Source organism: Kogia breviceps, chromosome 15, assembly GCF_026419965.1.
Source record: "Kogia breviceps isolate mKogBre1 chromosome 15, mKogBre1 haplotype 1, whole genome shotgun sequence".
Taxonomy (NCBI): domain Eukaryota; kingdom Metazoa; phylum Chordata; class Mammalia; order Artiodactyla; family Physeteridae; genus Kogia; species Kogia breviceps.
The window spans coordinates 44,000,985-44,017,204 of record NC_081324.1 but is presented as its reverse complement, the minus strand read 5'-3'; the positions used below and the strand labels follow the sequence as shown (position 1 = coordinate 44,017,204).

At 34.0% G+C, this 16,220-nt stretch overlaps 1 protein-coding gene across 12 annotated transcripts in view; it reads right to left on the bottom strand.

Moving 5' to 3' along the window:
- The window catches only part of TRAPPC8 (trafficking protein particle complex subunit 8), a 91,618-nt gene that overhangs the window by 30,833 nt on the left and 44,565 nt on the right, over nt 1-16,220 (bottom strand). For 7 of the 12 annotated variants that reach the window (XM_067014273.1, XM_067014276.1, XM_059040260.2 and 4 more), the window contains 7 exons: nt 15,122-15,346; nt 13,790-13,898; nt 11,949-12,143; nt 10,833-10,967; nt 7,803-7,873; nt 7,156-7,282; nt 5,075-5,229 (listed from right to left, as the gene is read on the bottom strand). In XM_067014273.1, the coding sequence (XP_066870374.1) occupies nt 5,075-5,229; nt 7,156-7,282; nt 7,803-7,873; nt 10,833-10,967; nt 11,949-12,143; nt 13,790-13,898; nt 15,122-15,346 (1,017 nt within the window). Of the gene's footprint in view, nt 1-5,074; nt 5,230-7,155; nt 7,283-7,802; nt 7,878-10,832; nt 10,968-11,948; nt 12,144-13,789; nt 13,899-15,121; nt 15,347-16,220 lie in introns of all 12 variants that reach the window. The other 5 variants (XM_067014279.1, XM_067014277.1, XM_067014278.1 and 2 more) reach the window with 1 other exon arrangement.

Below are 16,220 nucleotides of genomic sequence, written 5' to 3'. Positions count from 1 at the left end.
TGAGGAATAAAATTACAGCTGGCTGTCCCAAAGGAGTTATGAAAGTCCAATGGAAATACCTGTGTCTTTTAATCTAAGTTTGAATAGGACTTCATAATGGCCATATTCTTAAGGAATCAAGATAAAATTTGGGGAAATCAGAAGCTTTAAAAATGGACATGAGAAAATAAGGGATTAAGGCAGAAATCCAAAACACAGATTAAGAAGATGGGAGGGCTTCTCTGGTGGCGCAGTGGTTGAGAGTCCGCCTGCCGATGCAGGGGTCACGGGTTCGTGCCCTGGTCCGGGAAGATCCCACATGCCGTGGAGCAACTAAGCCCGTGAGCCATGGCCGCTGGGCCTGCGCGTCCGGAGCCTGTGCTCCGCAACGGGAGAGGCCACAGCAGTGAGAGGCCCGCATACCACAAAAAAAAAAAAAAAAAAAAAAGAAGATGGGAAAAAATAAACCAAGTATAGCATTATACTGAAGACACTGACGATGTACTAATTAGCTAGTAGCAAATAAGCTTAGTCAAATAAGCTAAAATTTGTGAGGGAATATCAGTTTTCAGTTGTTATATCAAAAACAACTGCATGAGTAACAAGTGAAATAGAGTACTATAAAGACACACTAAAACACACACCGATACCCAGATAACATCAATAAGGCTACAGCATTGGTAGAATGGGAAGGGTGATGGAATAAGACCAGTGATATACCACTTGTAGGATATTGTGTAATATACCTTCAGAATAAAGGTTTTACTAAATACAGTATGTTGACTCTAAGGAGAACCAGTGTATCTAGCCTTTACTTCAAATGCACTGTGCTGAAAGTCATTTATTTTATTTTATTTACTTTTGGGCGGGGGCAGCTACATTGGGTCTTAATTGTGGCATGCAGGATCTTTTCATTGCAGCATGTGGGCTCTTGGCTGCGGCGCACAGGCTCAGTAGTTGGGGTGCGAGGACTTAGCTGCCCCATGGCGTGTGGGATCTTAGCTCCCCAACCAGGGACTGAACCTGCGTCCCCTGCACTGGAAGGCGGATTCTTAACCACTGGACCACCAGGGAAGTCCCTAAAAGTCCTTTTAAACAGGTGGTGTTTTGGACAGCTTCAAATTTTAATGGAAAATAATGGAAAATAAGACCAAGAACCAGGAATGTGACTTCTACTAATTTATCCTAAAGATATATGTGTGATATGCATATACATAATGTATAAAACTGATATGCATAAGGTTATTCATTGTGGTGTTATCTGTAACAGCAAGTGATTGGACACAAGTGATAGACAAGTGTGGCTGAATAAACTACATATACACAACTTACTGCCTATGCAGTGATAACCTGAAGGGGCCTGCTCTTCTTTCTGCTATTCTATATTAACTCAGTAACTCATTTCTCAATGAGTTTCCCTAATTTTCATCTTCAATCTTGTTTTGATAAATATATACTGTTAGAGACTATTTCATCAGATATTGTGTAGATTGATTACTTCTTTCACTACTCCCTTAAACACTTCAAACTCTATAAAATATTTCTGACATAAGATATTAGGAATGGGAATAATCTATGATTTTTTTTTTAACTAATATTAATGTATACTACTGTTCATCCAAGTATAATGTAAGGTCTCTTAACTGACCTCCATCATACCATGTCTGTTGGATTAACCAAATTCTCTAGTATTTCAGTAGAAAATACTAAGTGATGTTTATGGAACTGAACATTAGTAGCTTTTGGCTTTCTACTAAACCCACCCTCTTTTATACCTTAAAGTACAACTTTTATCTGTAGATAAAATCTAGACATATACTGTACTTAGATTACTTGACAATTTCCTTTAGCTTCTCACTCTGAAGAAATCAAAACTGGAAACTTAAAATGTCAACTTATGAATGTGGAAGAATGCATGAAAGATGAAATGAAACTAATATTAGGAAACCCATACCAACACAAAAAACTCATAGAAAAGGCCTCTAACCTAAACCCACACCCCCAAAATAGTAAATAAATGGATATTCGTATGTTTTCAATTAAGGTAAAATGTTTAGGGTATGGATCTATTATGTTTTTTTTTAGTTATTCACTTTACAAGCTTTTTTTGTTTAATCAACCAAACACCAGTTACTGTATTATGTAGAACAAGAGGTCCTCTGCTCTAAAACACCCTCTTCAGGGAGAACTGCATCTGTAACAGTAAAATTTAAAAAACAAAACAAAACAAAAACACTATGGTATGCAGGAGGCAAAGTTAAGTACGGAACCAGCAATATCGAAAACAGATGAATGTAAATTTAAAGACTGTTGAGTTAAATAGAACCTAAAGTCAAACATCAGCTGGTTCAACTTCCCTCATTTTATGTGAAGAAACTTTCCATGATCAAATAATTAGAGATGGGCTTAGACAGAAACTGAAAAGCTAAGCTCTATCCTTAACAATGTGTGTCTGAGAGGCATTGCACTTAAAAACCATGGGCACATTTAACAGTCTTAATAAATGAAAAACATTTCATTTATGGTATAATAAATGATATGATATGGTATGATATGGTATATGATATGGTATAATAAAAACCATAAGCTAGGAGAATCTATAAAAATGGAATATTTTGGTATTCTCTACTGATTTATCTCAAAACTTTAACCAGAGAGGTCAGAATCTCCCCTTTTGCAAGTAAGCTCTAGCAAATTCTTACATATACAATCCTAAGCAAAATGTTTATTAGTTAGTGACTTCTAAGCTACAATGGTATTGAATAGCCCTATAATAACATTTGGATCTCAGCTCATTTCATCTTCAGTCTCAAAACTCCTAGCTATTTTCCTTATTGTATTATTGTGGGAACTTGACAAACTTGGACAAAAGTGGCACAAGAGTAAGAAAAAAATTATTATGAGCAGGCCTCAGCTTGCCTGAGGCCTGCTTGCCTGATAAAGCAAGAGTATGGACTGACCCCAAAACAGAAGAAGAAATGTCAAGGACAATAGGTATCATCTGCATAATATACTTCCAGGATATTAGTATATTAGAAAGATGCCATAATAAGTTGCCAATATTCAATTAATGGTAAGTGGGACTAGAAACAAAGTTTGATCCCTACCCCCTGACATTCAGAGACTATATTCCCTTGGATTTCAAAGCAAAGACACTAAACAATAAAACTGTAAAAGTTTTGACTAGGGAAGTCTCTGTAAGTAAATATAAAACTTAGAAGCAACCAAGTAAAGGACTATCAGTTAAGAATGATTTAATATAAGTTAAAAATCTTTAAGTGGTGAAAGACACCAAATCAAAGTTAAAGTATGCACAAATATTTATCAACCAGAAACTGGCACTGCCATCAGTCTTTAATGAGTCTTTTATTTGCCCTACACAACTCTTTAAATGCAACATAATTAAGCAAGTGTAAAATCTGGGCATACATGCAGGTCAACAATACCTTTCCCTTAACACACACACATCACCGTTTTCATGAGCATGTTACCTACCCCACCACTATAGGATTAGTACCCATAAAATCATCCAATGAGAAAAAGGAAGTAACCCAATTAAAGGGTATCATATGGACTTACAGAAGAAAAAAATCATACAGACCAAAAAAATGAAGATTGACTAACCCTATCAGTTATCAAAGAAATGCCATTTTGATTTGCAGAAGTTAAAAAAAAAACAACAACAAATAACCTGATAGTATCCATTATGGCACAGACATGAAGCAATGGGCACTCTCATCCTGAAGGAAAAGTGTCAATTCCTACAGCCTTGCTGAAGGTAATTTTATAGTATATTGCATGATTGACCCAACAATTCCATTTCTAAAAGCCTAGTCTAAACTAGAACATGAACAAAATATGTAAATAATAATGTTTACTGCAGAACTGTCAGTAATGATGAAAAACTAGAACCACACCCATCAATACATAAATGATTAAAATAATTATAATGTATCTGAATAAAGGAACACCTTATCTAGCTGTTAAAAAAGAATTTTACTGATTGAAAACAAAGACCAAGTTTTGTTGTTAAAGACAAAAAGCAAGTCACAGGATAAAATGTGCAGTATGATTATTAAAAATATATATAAGTGTACAACAAAAGGTCTGAAAAGAGAAACATCAGTTTGGAATCACTGGCACTTTCTGAAGGTGAATGACTAAGCTTCTAACTCCTCTACTAGGGAAACCTGAGGATGCAGGAGGAAGGCCCTCCTTCCAGTGTTCACACTTAAACTTCATGGCTGTGCCACTGGCCTGCCTCTCAGGTAAACACCTGATTCAAGGTAGGCCATAGTTCTTTCCTAGAAACTTGAAATTTGTAATGAAGTGGCACAAAGATCAGAAGTTGTAAGACTGAAGTCATATCAAAAGTAATGCTTTCTAAAGGCTTTATGAATTCCCTGGAGCTGCTGAGTCCTTATTCTTCCTTGAGACCTACTGTTCTATGATACTTTAGTTTCCATGAGATATTCCCAAATCCTTCAAACTAAATAATATTGGTGCGGGGAGGCAGGTTATGCTACCCAGCATCAGTTTCTATCTTTTGCAACTAAAAGATGGCATGAAAGTATGACAGGGTGGGATACAAAGAAAGTGAAGGGAATATTGGTTGTATTCATATAAAAATTATCTATATTGCTTAAATTTTTTAAAAGAATTAACTCGTTATTTTTATATCCTACCCAGAAAGAGCCATTGATTTTAATAACAACCAAAGTGTACTTTCAGGTTTTTCTCAACTTCCATTAGTATTTTGAGGATTATGTCTTACAACCTGGCTGTGACTTAATGCTAATTTGCATGATTACCTTAGCTTTGTGAATTATATCTGTTTAGCATCAGCTTTTTTTGGGCCGCACCACACAGCACACAGGATATCCCAGCTCCCCGACCAGGGACCAAACCCGCACCCCCCACAACCCCACAGTGGAAGCGCAGAGTCTCAACCACTGGACCGCCAGGGAAGTCCCCAAGAATTTAAAAGTGCATTTCAATCTATCAGTAATACCAAAGTCTAAAATAATTGACCCAAAATATCACCCTCACCTTGCAGATAAATTATTAAGTGCATGAATTTTAGAAAGTGAAATACCTCCAACAGTGGCATTTCCTCAGTGATTATGGGATCTAGACGTCGATCAGGACCATATTTAATAGATGTTTTCTCTTCTTTTGTGTTGTTAAGTCGAGGACCTTGAATTTCTAAATCCTGTCTCCCTCGGACTGACATACTCAAGGAATGCTTTCCTGAAATAAAAAACAATGCCCTAAAATAATTTGGTATGTTAACTGACATCAATTTAGCTTGAATATATGAATACTGTATGTTTCAGATTATTTCTAGAAATATTCTAGACAATTACTAATCAGCATGGTTAATCAAAAATTAAGCATATTTTATTTCCATGCTTAACAACACCTATAGTATGCTGCTTAATTTCTCATTTTATTAGCATTTACTTACTTTGCAGAAGGACTACTAAATAGGAAGTTTCTGAAACCTATATTTAACCATAATGGCTATTAACCAGAGATCTATCTGACAGAACAGCTACTCATATTCAATATATATACTAATTTGAATTATTTCTGGATTATAAATAACTACATCTTCTTAATTGACTGCACAAAGAAAATTAAAACTAGCTTTCTCAAAATTAAACTCACTTAATAATCATGTGAGATTTTCCTCAAAAGCTTCCACACATTGCATGTAGGTGTGAAAAAAGCCAGGGTGTACAACTGTATTTTCCTGCAGGAATACTCAGAGCCTTTAATGTGCTGAAGATCACCATTATACTCCCAGACCAGACACACAATATAGCATTTCCCATACCTCATCTGACCCAGATCCCTATTAGCATTTTACACAGTAAATAGAACTACACTAAAACTTCATAAAAATTCTGCTATTAAGATGCAATTTAATAGTTAATTCAGGTTCTCCTCCCACTGTCATAAAGTGACATATTTATTAATGCATATATTTGGTACCTTAAATGAAGCAATTAGCTATAATTTATTGACAACCGTAACTTTGTGGTACTCAATTAAAATCCTAGGTAGGTACAATGGGAAAGGAAAGAAGCTTCAAAAAGTTTTTAATACTCAGTTTACTTACTTAAAATATTCAAAAGTTAGCAAGATTATTTGTAAAAGAATCTTGTCTGGTGCTTTTCAACCAAGAATTACACATATAGTACTAAAATGCATCAACACCATACTCAACTTTAGTGTCAATTACACATATAGTACTAAAATGCATACACACCATAGTAAACTTTAGTATCAATTTTTTGTTTATAATTTTTGAATTCTTATGGATTCATTCCACTTCTGTATACTTTTTAAAAAATGTTTTATTGAATTATCCTAGATATTCAGGCAAGTAGAAATATCCAACTGAAGGTTAAAAGGACAAACAAATTTTCCAAGTGTTCCCAAAAGATTTCCCAATATAATCAGCTTTTGTAAATACTAAATTCAAGTCTGCCAATTACCATAATTTGTTTAAAAAAATAAGACTTATAGCTACTAAAATTAAGTGATAGAAGTGATGGATTTTATAGTAAACTCTCTCTCTAGCATCTTGTCAACTTAAACTCAAATAACAATTACAAGGTAATACTGAAGGGTTCCCTGAAATTAAAGGGCAAAAAAAAGGAAAACCATGTTAAACATATATCTGGTAGTTTTACTCTTCAAAACTTTGTAAAACTTATCATCTGGGGCACCAAGAATATCAGCTTAACTCTAAATCCTACTCTTTTTACAAAACAGATGACAGAATTTAAGGTGTTTCACATCCAATGATATGAAAACACTCATCTTTAGTTTTCATATTCAAAAAAATAGAATATATTAAGACAATTTTTATACTGGCAGCAGACATCTCAACCAATGGTTAGAATATATTTAGTTAGAATTTACTAAATTTGGATCAATAACAAAAAAGAAAAATACATAGGGTAGAACCAAAGAATTATCAAAAATACGTCAGAAGGGAATAAAGTTGTTTATTTTTGAAGCAATGGCAGAGCTAAAAATAATCCAAATTATTCATTCTTTCATTTGATTAAATGCCTTATTAAATGTACATTAAACTTATTTTAAAAATACCTCATTTTTCATTTTATTCTATGGAGATTTAATTATTAGTTTCTATAGCTTTACCTGTGTGACATCCAGGAAGAGCACCAATGCCATCTACTGTCATGGAGCCCTGAAGAGTGCCAAGATTATAAACAACTCCCAGAATATGCAGCTCCCCTATGTGATGGGGAAAGAGCTTTAGCCTTGCCTGTGGAGATATTTAAGTCACTCTTATTATCTCTTTTCATAGTCTCTTAAATAGTGCAATACCTAAATTCTGTAATGTTGCAGAATTTATATTTAATATCAATAATTTAATATCAATATAAACTCATGACCTAAACTTAACTATCAATTGATTTCTTACTAGAAAGCATTTTCTTCAAAAGAAATTTTCTAAATTCAAAAGTTATAGGCCTGGATCCTCATCAATACTTTTAATAAAAACCAAAATATTCTGGTCAACCAAATATCGTATGAAATTACAACACTCATCCCAAGAAGAAAGCAAAAACTTTTTTCACCAGGCTTCTTAGGAAATTAACAAACTAAAGACCACTGCAAACCTACTTTCCCAATCAATTTCCCCCCGTGCAATTCCAGTTTCCTAATATTCCAAATTTTAGTTTTTAAGAAAATTGGAATATAAAACAAACAATAAATGGATTTTTAAAATTTGTTTTCATCTTACTTTTAAAGACGCGACAGAAAAATAATGAAACAATTACCACTTTAGATTCTTCACTATTAATTAAGAATTCTGGAACAACTTCAGTTCCAATCATTTCAGGTTCACTTTCTACCTGAAAAGTAAATTATGTAAAATATACATTCTAATGAATAAAGTATCAGATTATTAACATTTCTATGTATCAGTATTTAAGAACAATAACAATAGTTAGAGTTAGTATTTATTAGCTTTTCACCATGTGCTAAGCAATATGCAAAGTGCTTTGATTTCACACCAGCAGTAAAGTCATACAGTAGTAGGTGCTGATTTATTTTATTTTCATTTCATTCAGTCCAATTTAACTGCAGAAGATAAGTGATCTACTCAAAGTCACAGCCACCAAGAAGATAAAATTTAACTGCAGAAGATAAATGATCTACTCAAAGTCACAGCCACCAAGAAGATAAAACCTCAGATACAAGTTCAGTTGCTCATTGTAAAAAAATGGCCAAAATGGCCATTTAATTTAATCTTGCAATAAGAGCGAATTTTTCTTCTTTTACTCCGACCAGCCTCTTTTTCCAAATTGGCTAATTACACATGGAGAAAGTAATAACAGCTTAAGTAGGATACATAAGATTGGTGGACAATAAGGGCAGTGCAGGAGAGCAAAAAAGTCCTGTCTCTTCCAAAAGCAGAGCTAAAGTTGGCTCACACTGGGGGTAAACTTAATCCTCATAAACCCTGTTTAACTTTTACCATGAAATTAGTTAACTGACACAAGAAAAAAAAATTTCATTTCCCTAAATTCCAATTCAGCATCTTAGTCCATCACGAGTAGAAGCTCATGAAGAAACCCAAAGAGTTTGAAATCTACAGAAAAAAGTGCAACTTCATTATACACAAGGACAATTTTCACTTAACTTTAATAAACCTCCTTTAAAACCTAATATCTTGAACAGACTAACATACATCAAAAACTAATAGATCTTTTAAAAAAACTTTTCCAAGAGTGAACAATTTATACTCTTCTAATTTGTATTCCAGGCACCCAAAAAACATTAGAAAAATTACTGAGATTGCTAATATTCAAGTCAGAATAAAGCCTGGGAAACCTCAATCTTTCAAACTATTCACAATAAGTATAAATAATCACAAAATGTCTTTAATGAATTTAAGCAGCAAGACTTAATAAGGCAATCTTTTAAAAAATGAAAACGCTTCAAGGGAAATAGTTTAAATACTTTAAAGTTAGTATAACAGACATCTTCTTTTAAGTTCTCCCTTGATAAATCAGCACCAAAATATTGGGATACTTCCCAATTTAAAAATAATTTTTACCACACTATTAAAGCATATAGCAAGAGAGTATAAAGAAGTATAAGTAACATAATAGATACTGGTGAATAAACTAATAAATAACTAAGTAAAAAAATGTACTTGCCCAAGTTATTTCTGTTACAATCAGCTGGGTAACAAAATTTCCTGCCTCAAAATAACTATCTTAAATATATAAAGAAATTATTACAGACATACATAAGAAAAAAGATAAATATAAATGAAAGTTATGACAATTCACGAAGAAATACAAAAACAAGAACTTCAGCTTCACTAGAAATCAATGAAATGGAAAATAAAATAGTAAGACAGCATTTTTCTTAACCTATAAAATCTAGATTTTTTAAAATAAATAAGAATACTTAATCTTGCAAAGATGAGATACCCAACCCCATATACTGCTGGTGCAAAGCTTGTTGGTATGACCTTTTGGGAAACCAAGAGTATTAAAATATTTATTCCCTAAAATATTCTAACTTCATGGCTAGGAACTTTTCCTACAGAAGTAATCAGGATAAAAAACTATGTACCCAAATTATCACCAGTGAATTATTATAATAGTAAACAAATGAAAACTTCCAAAACTACTACCAATGGAGAGAGTAGAATAGCTTACAGACCATTCGTGTTACGGAATATTATACAGAAATTAAACATTAATATATTTAATATTAAAATATGCATATAAATACAGAATGAAAAAAGCAACATATATAATGAGAATCCCACATATGAGGAAAAAACATACAAATGCAAATGATTAGAAAGGAATACAATAAGTGTTAAAGTAATTATTTCTAAATACTGAGAAGACAGTGAAATCTAAGAAGCAAAACAAATGAACAAACATAACAAAACAGAAACAGTCATAGATACAGAGAACAAATAGGTAATTGCCAGTGGTTGGCATGGGAGGAAATAGGTGAGGGAGATTAAGAGGTACAAATTTGCAGTTGCAAAGTAAATGAGTCACAAGAAGTGTACAATGTGGGGAATATGGTCAATAACTCTGTAACATCTTTGTATGGTGACAGATGACAACTAGACTTATTATGGTGATCATTTTAAAATGTACAGAAATAGCAAATCACTATGTTGTGTATCAGGAACTAACATAGCGTTGTAGGTCAATTATACCTCAAAAACAAATAAACAAACTCATAGAAAAAGAGATCTGATTTGTGGTTATCAGAGGCAGGGAGTAGGGAGAAGGGGAACTGGATGAAAGAAGTCGATACAAAGATACAAAATTCCAGTTTTAAGATAAGATACCAGAAATGTAATGTACAGCATAATAAATATAACTAACACTGCTGTACGTTATATAAGAAACTTAAGAGAAAATCCTAAGCATTCTCATCACAAGGAAAAATATTTTCTTCTATTTCTTTAATTTTGTATCTATATAAGATGATGGATGCTAGTAAACTTACTATGATAACCATTCCTTGAGGTATGTTTATAAGTCAAATCATTATGCTGTACACCTTAAACTTATACAATGCTGTATGTCAGTTATATCTCAATAAAACTGGAAGAAATAAATGCTGAGAAGACAAAACAGTTTTACTTCTATCCTTATCTTTTTCTGTACTCTCAATTTTCAATAAGCATATATCATATTTTTTGTAACTAGAGAAAATAAGCATAAAGAGAGTAACTTCAGCTCACTGAACAGAAGTTGAAATGCTATTACAGCATCTGTTAGACTGTTACTGAAACATGCTTATTACAAATACCTTTTAACAACTTACTAGTTCTTTAACTTCTTCATTTTCCTTTCCACTGACATCTTTAGGTTGAAACTTCCAGAGCAATGACAAATCAGTCAACAAAAGTGGAACTTTCAAAGGGTTTCTAAAAGCCACTTCCACTGTTATTGGCTCTATAAAAGAAAGGCCTAAATTAATAACTTGAATAAACCCCATACATCATCTATGCTTCAATTCTCTGAACACACCTTGCTTTTCAAGCTCTGCATTTCTACTGATCACCTTGTAAATGTCCATTTATTCAGGATCCAGTTTAAATTACCTTCTCAAGAAGATTTCCCCAATTTCTCTGTACCAAAGAAGGTCATTCTGTCTTCTACATTCCAAAAGCACATTGCATATTCCTGTATTAAAGCCCCCACTGCATGGTTTTATAAATGCAGCTCACCATATTATGAGTACTCAATTTACTTCTGCATCCCCAACTTCTAGTCATATTTGCCATGCAGAACGTTATCTTGAGGGCTTCCCTGGTGGCACAGTGGTTAAGAATCCTCCTGCCAATGCAGGTGACATGGGTTCGAGCCCTGGTCTGGGAAGATCCCACATGCCACAGCTACTGAAGCCCATGTGCCTAGAGCCCATGCTTGGCAACGAGAAGCCAACACAATTAGAGAAAGCCCACATGCAGCAACAAAGACCCAACGCAGCCCAAATTAATAAATAAATTAATTAAAAGAAAAAAACAAAAACCCCCACATTATCCTGAATACACTGTAAACAAAACAAAAAAAGCTGATTCACGTTGCTGTACAGCAGAAACTAACACAACACTGTAAAGCATTTATACTCCAATAAAGATGGGGTTGGGGGGGAAACATGAATAGAAATTCAAGGGACTTCCCTGGTTGTCCAGTGGGTAAGACTCCACGCTCCCAATGAAGGGGGATCCAGGTTGGATCCCTGGTCGGGGAACTAGATCCCGCATGCATGCCACAACTAAGAAGTCCGCATGCTACAATTAAGAAGATCCCGTGTGCTGCAACTAAAGATCCTGTGTGCCACAACTAAGACACAGCACAGCCAAAATAAATAAATATAAATAAATAATTAATTAAATAAATATTTTTTTAAAAGAAATTCAAGTATATCACCTTCTACAACTGCAAGCGGAAATCTTGAGTTATCTGAATAACTGTTCAAACAGTACTCTGTGGGGTGGAAGTTGGATGGAAGTACTCCTCTGCTGACCACAGCCACAACGTGTTCCTCAAGTTCTCGCCATTGCTGAGAGGATTCAGAGTCATATTCTTGATCAAGATTTACATGAGTAGCTGCTTGCTTTTCACCTTAAAAAAAAGAAAAAAGTAAAGTGTCACTATTAAATACACATATATATTAACACCCGCCCTCAAATGAAATATATTTAAAATAAAGGTCTAAGGTATCCAAATAAACACATATACCATTCTTGCCTATTTCCAATTACCTGAGAGAAAAATATCCTCTTACTAATTCTAGCCTGAATGGAACTTAACTTATAACATTGATGCTTTTTTCCTTCTGACTGAAAGAATACATCTTCCTAGTCGTCTACAATTTTGTATGAAATATTTCAAACATGCGAATAAAGCATGGAGAATAATATAACAAATACTTGTATATCAAAATTTAACAAATGTCAACTTTGATATATGATACCAAATTTTATTTAAAAATAAAAAAAATGTTACAGATAGAGTTGATGTCCTCTATGTCACCCTCCCCAATCCTGTCACTCTCCTTTATCTCCTCCACTGGTACCACTTCTTCCCAGAGCTACTCTGAAGCTGAAGTATAACATTCACACTCATTATTTTTTATTTTTTTTTAACCTTACCAAATGAGTGTATACATAAACAATTCATAGAGTTGGTTTATATTTTTGAAATTTATAATAAATGGAATTACATTTCAGCCATCATTCTGCAACTTTTTTCACTCAGCTTTATGTTGTATTATCCATGAAACCATTATATGAATGTACCAAAATTTATCAATTCATTCCCTGCTGTTTTACTTTTCTTGTTACTAAAAACAATGCTGCTATAAGCATCCTGATAAATATTTTTAAATAAATTACTAAATTAGCTCTTAAAAAGAAACATATTAAGTAAGCTCCAATTAAGAAGGCTTAAAATTACAAAGTTTACTTTAACATGCATAAAGACCCTTGATATACTTATACTTTTGGCCCAGGACTGCCATTCTATGGCTCAGGAAATAATCCTATGTTTTCAAAAAGTCTTACAACAAGAACAGCATAATATTGGCAACTGTTCATTGCATCTGTGTACACTTGAAATTTTCCATAATAAAATGTTAAGACAAGTTTTATCCACAAAAATGTCTACTACAACTTAGATTTTATATATGCAAAAAGATGGAAACTATATAAAAAGCAAATGTTATACCTTATATGCTCTGAATGGAATATTTTACAGCCATTAAAAATGTTTATCAAGATTATGTAATAACGTGAGAATTCTTTACATTATATAAGAAAAGTCATAAGTATGGCTATTTTGTTGTTATTGTTTTTAGTTTTCTGGGGTTTTTTTTGTTGTGGTACGCGGGCCTCTCACCGCTGCGGCCTCTCCCGCCGTGGAGCACAGGCTCCAGACACGCAGGCCCAGTGGCCACGGCCCACGGGCCCAGCCGCTCCGCGGCATGTGGGATCTTCCCGGACCGGGGCACGAACCCGTGTCCCCTGCATCAGCAGGCAGACTCTCAACCACTGCACCACCAGGGAAGCCCTGTTTTTAGTTTTTAAAGCTGGAAGGAAAACCCCGAAGTAGTAGCTCAGGTAGCAGGATAATAGATGATATGGTTATTGCTGTTTATTTTCAAATATTCTTTAACAACTGCACATTATTTTTTAAATGGAAAAAGATGAAAAAACTTTAAAAAAAATAAAAAGTCAACAGGTAACAAAGCCAAATTAAACTTTACTAACCATCTGCTGGTCGTCTGTCGTGGCCAAAGAAAACCCTTGTTGCTGAACTGTTAATATATGGTAAAGGAAGCTGCGGTAAAGGACCATCTGGTGATAGCTGACTTACATTCTAGGAAAAATACCAAAGAAAAGAACAATTTTTGAGAAAACTTCGTTATCTTCAAAATGTGCTTCCTCATTTTTTATTACACAAGATATTAAAAACATGTTAAATAAGAATATTAATTACTAGTTTTACTTAATATTTTAGAGTCATAAAATTTTATAACTGGAGAGAACTTTAGATATCATTGATTGTGGTCCAAGAGAATCTCCCTAAGGTTATTCCACTAGTTAGTTCTCTCTGGATGTTATACCTCCAAATATTATTATTATTATTATTTTTTAAATCACACCCCCACCCCTTCCCCACCCTGCTGCTTTCCCCCCTTGGTGTCCATACATTTGTTCTCTACATCTGTGTCTCTATTTCTGCCCTGCAGACTGGTTCATCTGTACCATTTTTCTAGGTTCCACATATATGCATTAATATACAGTATTTGTTTCTTTCTGACTTAACTTCACTCTGTATGACAGTCTCTAGATCCCTCCACGTCTCTACAAATCACCTAATTTCATTCCTTTTTATGGCTGAGTAATATTCCATTGTATATATGTACCACATCTTTATTTTTGTATGTTTTCTACCTGGACTCATTAAAGCATCCTATCTGCCAAAATTCTTACCCATATGATTTCAAATTAATGAAGTATAAAAGGGTAATTATATTTTGCAGGATAAAATATTTACTATTCATTGACCCTGAGGAAAAAATTACAACTTTCCATTTTTCCACAAAACAATGCTTTAAAGTTACTATCCTCCTGTCTCAATGAAATATTTTTTCTCCCTATTAATTTTTCTGCATTACATCAAATTAATCTATCTACCTCCCACAGATCTGTATCTCCTTATCTTTCATAGGAAAATGAGAGGAATGTACTTTCTAAATGGGGAGATAACCCAATATACTATAAAACCAGTTATAATTCAAAAATATGTAATGAAGAAACAGTCCAGAAAGCTCATGGCATCTTTTCTTTTTTTAAGATTCCAAATACAGATACAAATGTTTACTGGAATATTAAAATTATCTTTTACGAGAACTGTGGAAGGGCAATGAAACTCAGATCTATGACCAAGAAGCCTAGTCTGCCATATTAAGACAGATAATTGCATATATTCTAATAAAACCACTTATAAGACTCCTACTAGCTAGTACTGAATGTGCTTTTTGCTGAATATAATGACAAATATAATTTTAATATCCACTCCTGAAAATAAGTGTTCACCTTGTAAACATAAAGATATTCTCTGAGGAAGGCCCCTTGTTGAGCAGCAGATTGTTTACTTTCATTGATTAAAATATGCCTAAAAGCAGAAACAGCATTGTCCAGTTGCCTAAGAGTGTAGGACTGACGTCCAATGGTGAAGTTAATGTGATCCTCTGCAAGAGACCAGCCTTTTCCTTTGTAAACTTGCATGGCCTGACAATAGCAGCGTAAAGCATGTTTCTTCTGTAAGGAAATATACAAAACAAAGTATTACAATCCAAATTTCTCTTGGACTGGAAAAAATACACACACACACACACGAAATCAAGTAACTGGGAATTAGTTCTTCTTCTAACAGACATTGGGATGATGAGGAAAATGAAACTAACATTTATGAAAACCCCTTTGCAATTACTGCTAAAAATCAAGAGGTCCTGCAGCAAACAAGTAGCAGCTCTGTCAAGGGCAAGAAGTCTAAGAAGTCAGGGCTAATAATGACTTCATGAAAAACCACCTGGGAGTTTCCAGAGCAGTACCATGGAGTCATGGATCAGTTAGAGACTTGTCATTAGCTTGTAGCTGACAGCTGTCTTGTAAAGTCTAAATTTTGTTATGGTCAGCTCTCTATACCACTGCACTGGGCTGAACAGTAATGTGCATGCTAATACTGCATATGTGAGGATATGGTATAAGTATGTACATATATTTATTGGTCTTGTTTGGTAGTGATAGAGTTTGGCATCCTTTTCTTCTGCCTACCGCTGCATCCTGCCACACCCATGAGCAGATATTTGGTTTTAATTACATATCACTGCCACCCTCTGAACTCAGACAACCTCCACTCTAAAAATGGGATTTGGTACCAAGAAAAAGGTTTCTCTCCACCTAACCTTTTGCTTCAGACTAAATTCTTGTAACCACTCCCCTCTCCAGGACAGATTTACAAATTCTGTACCATGTTTAACCATAATTGTTCATTTTTTTAGGAAATGTTTTCTTGAAAAGAGATAAAGAAAGCAAAGCAAATCAAAATCATCTGCCACTTGATAGCATGCAATAAGAACAGTCTCTCTTTTGTGATGTTCTTACAAAGATACCCCATTTGAATCTCAGGATG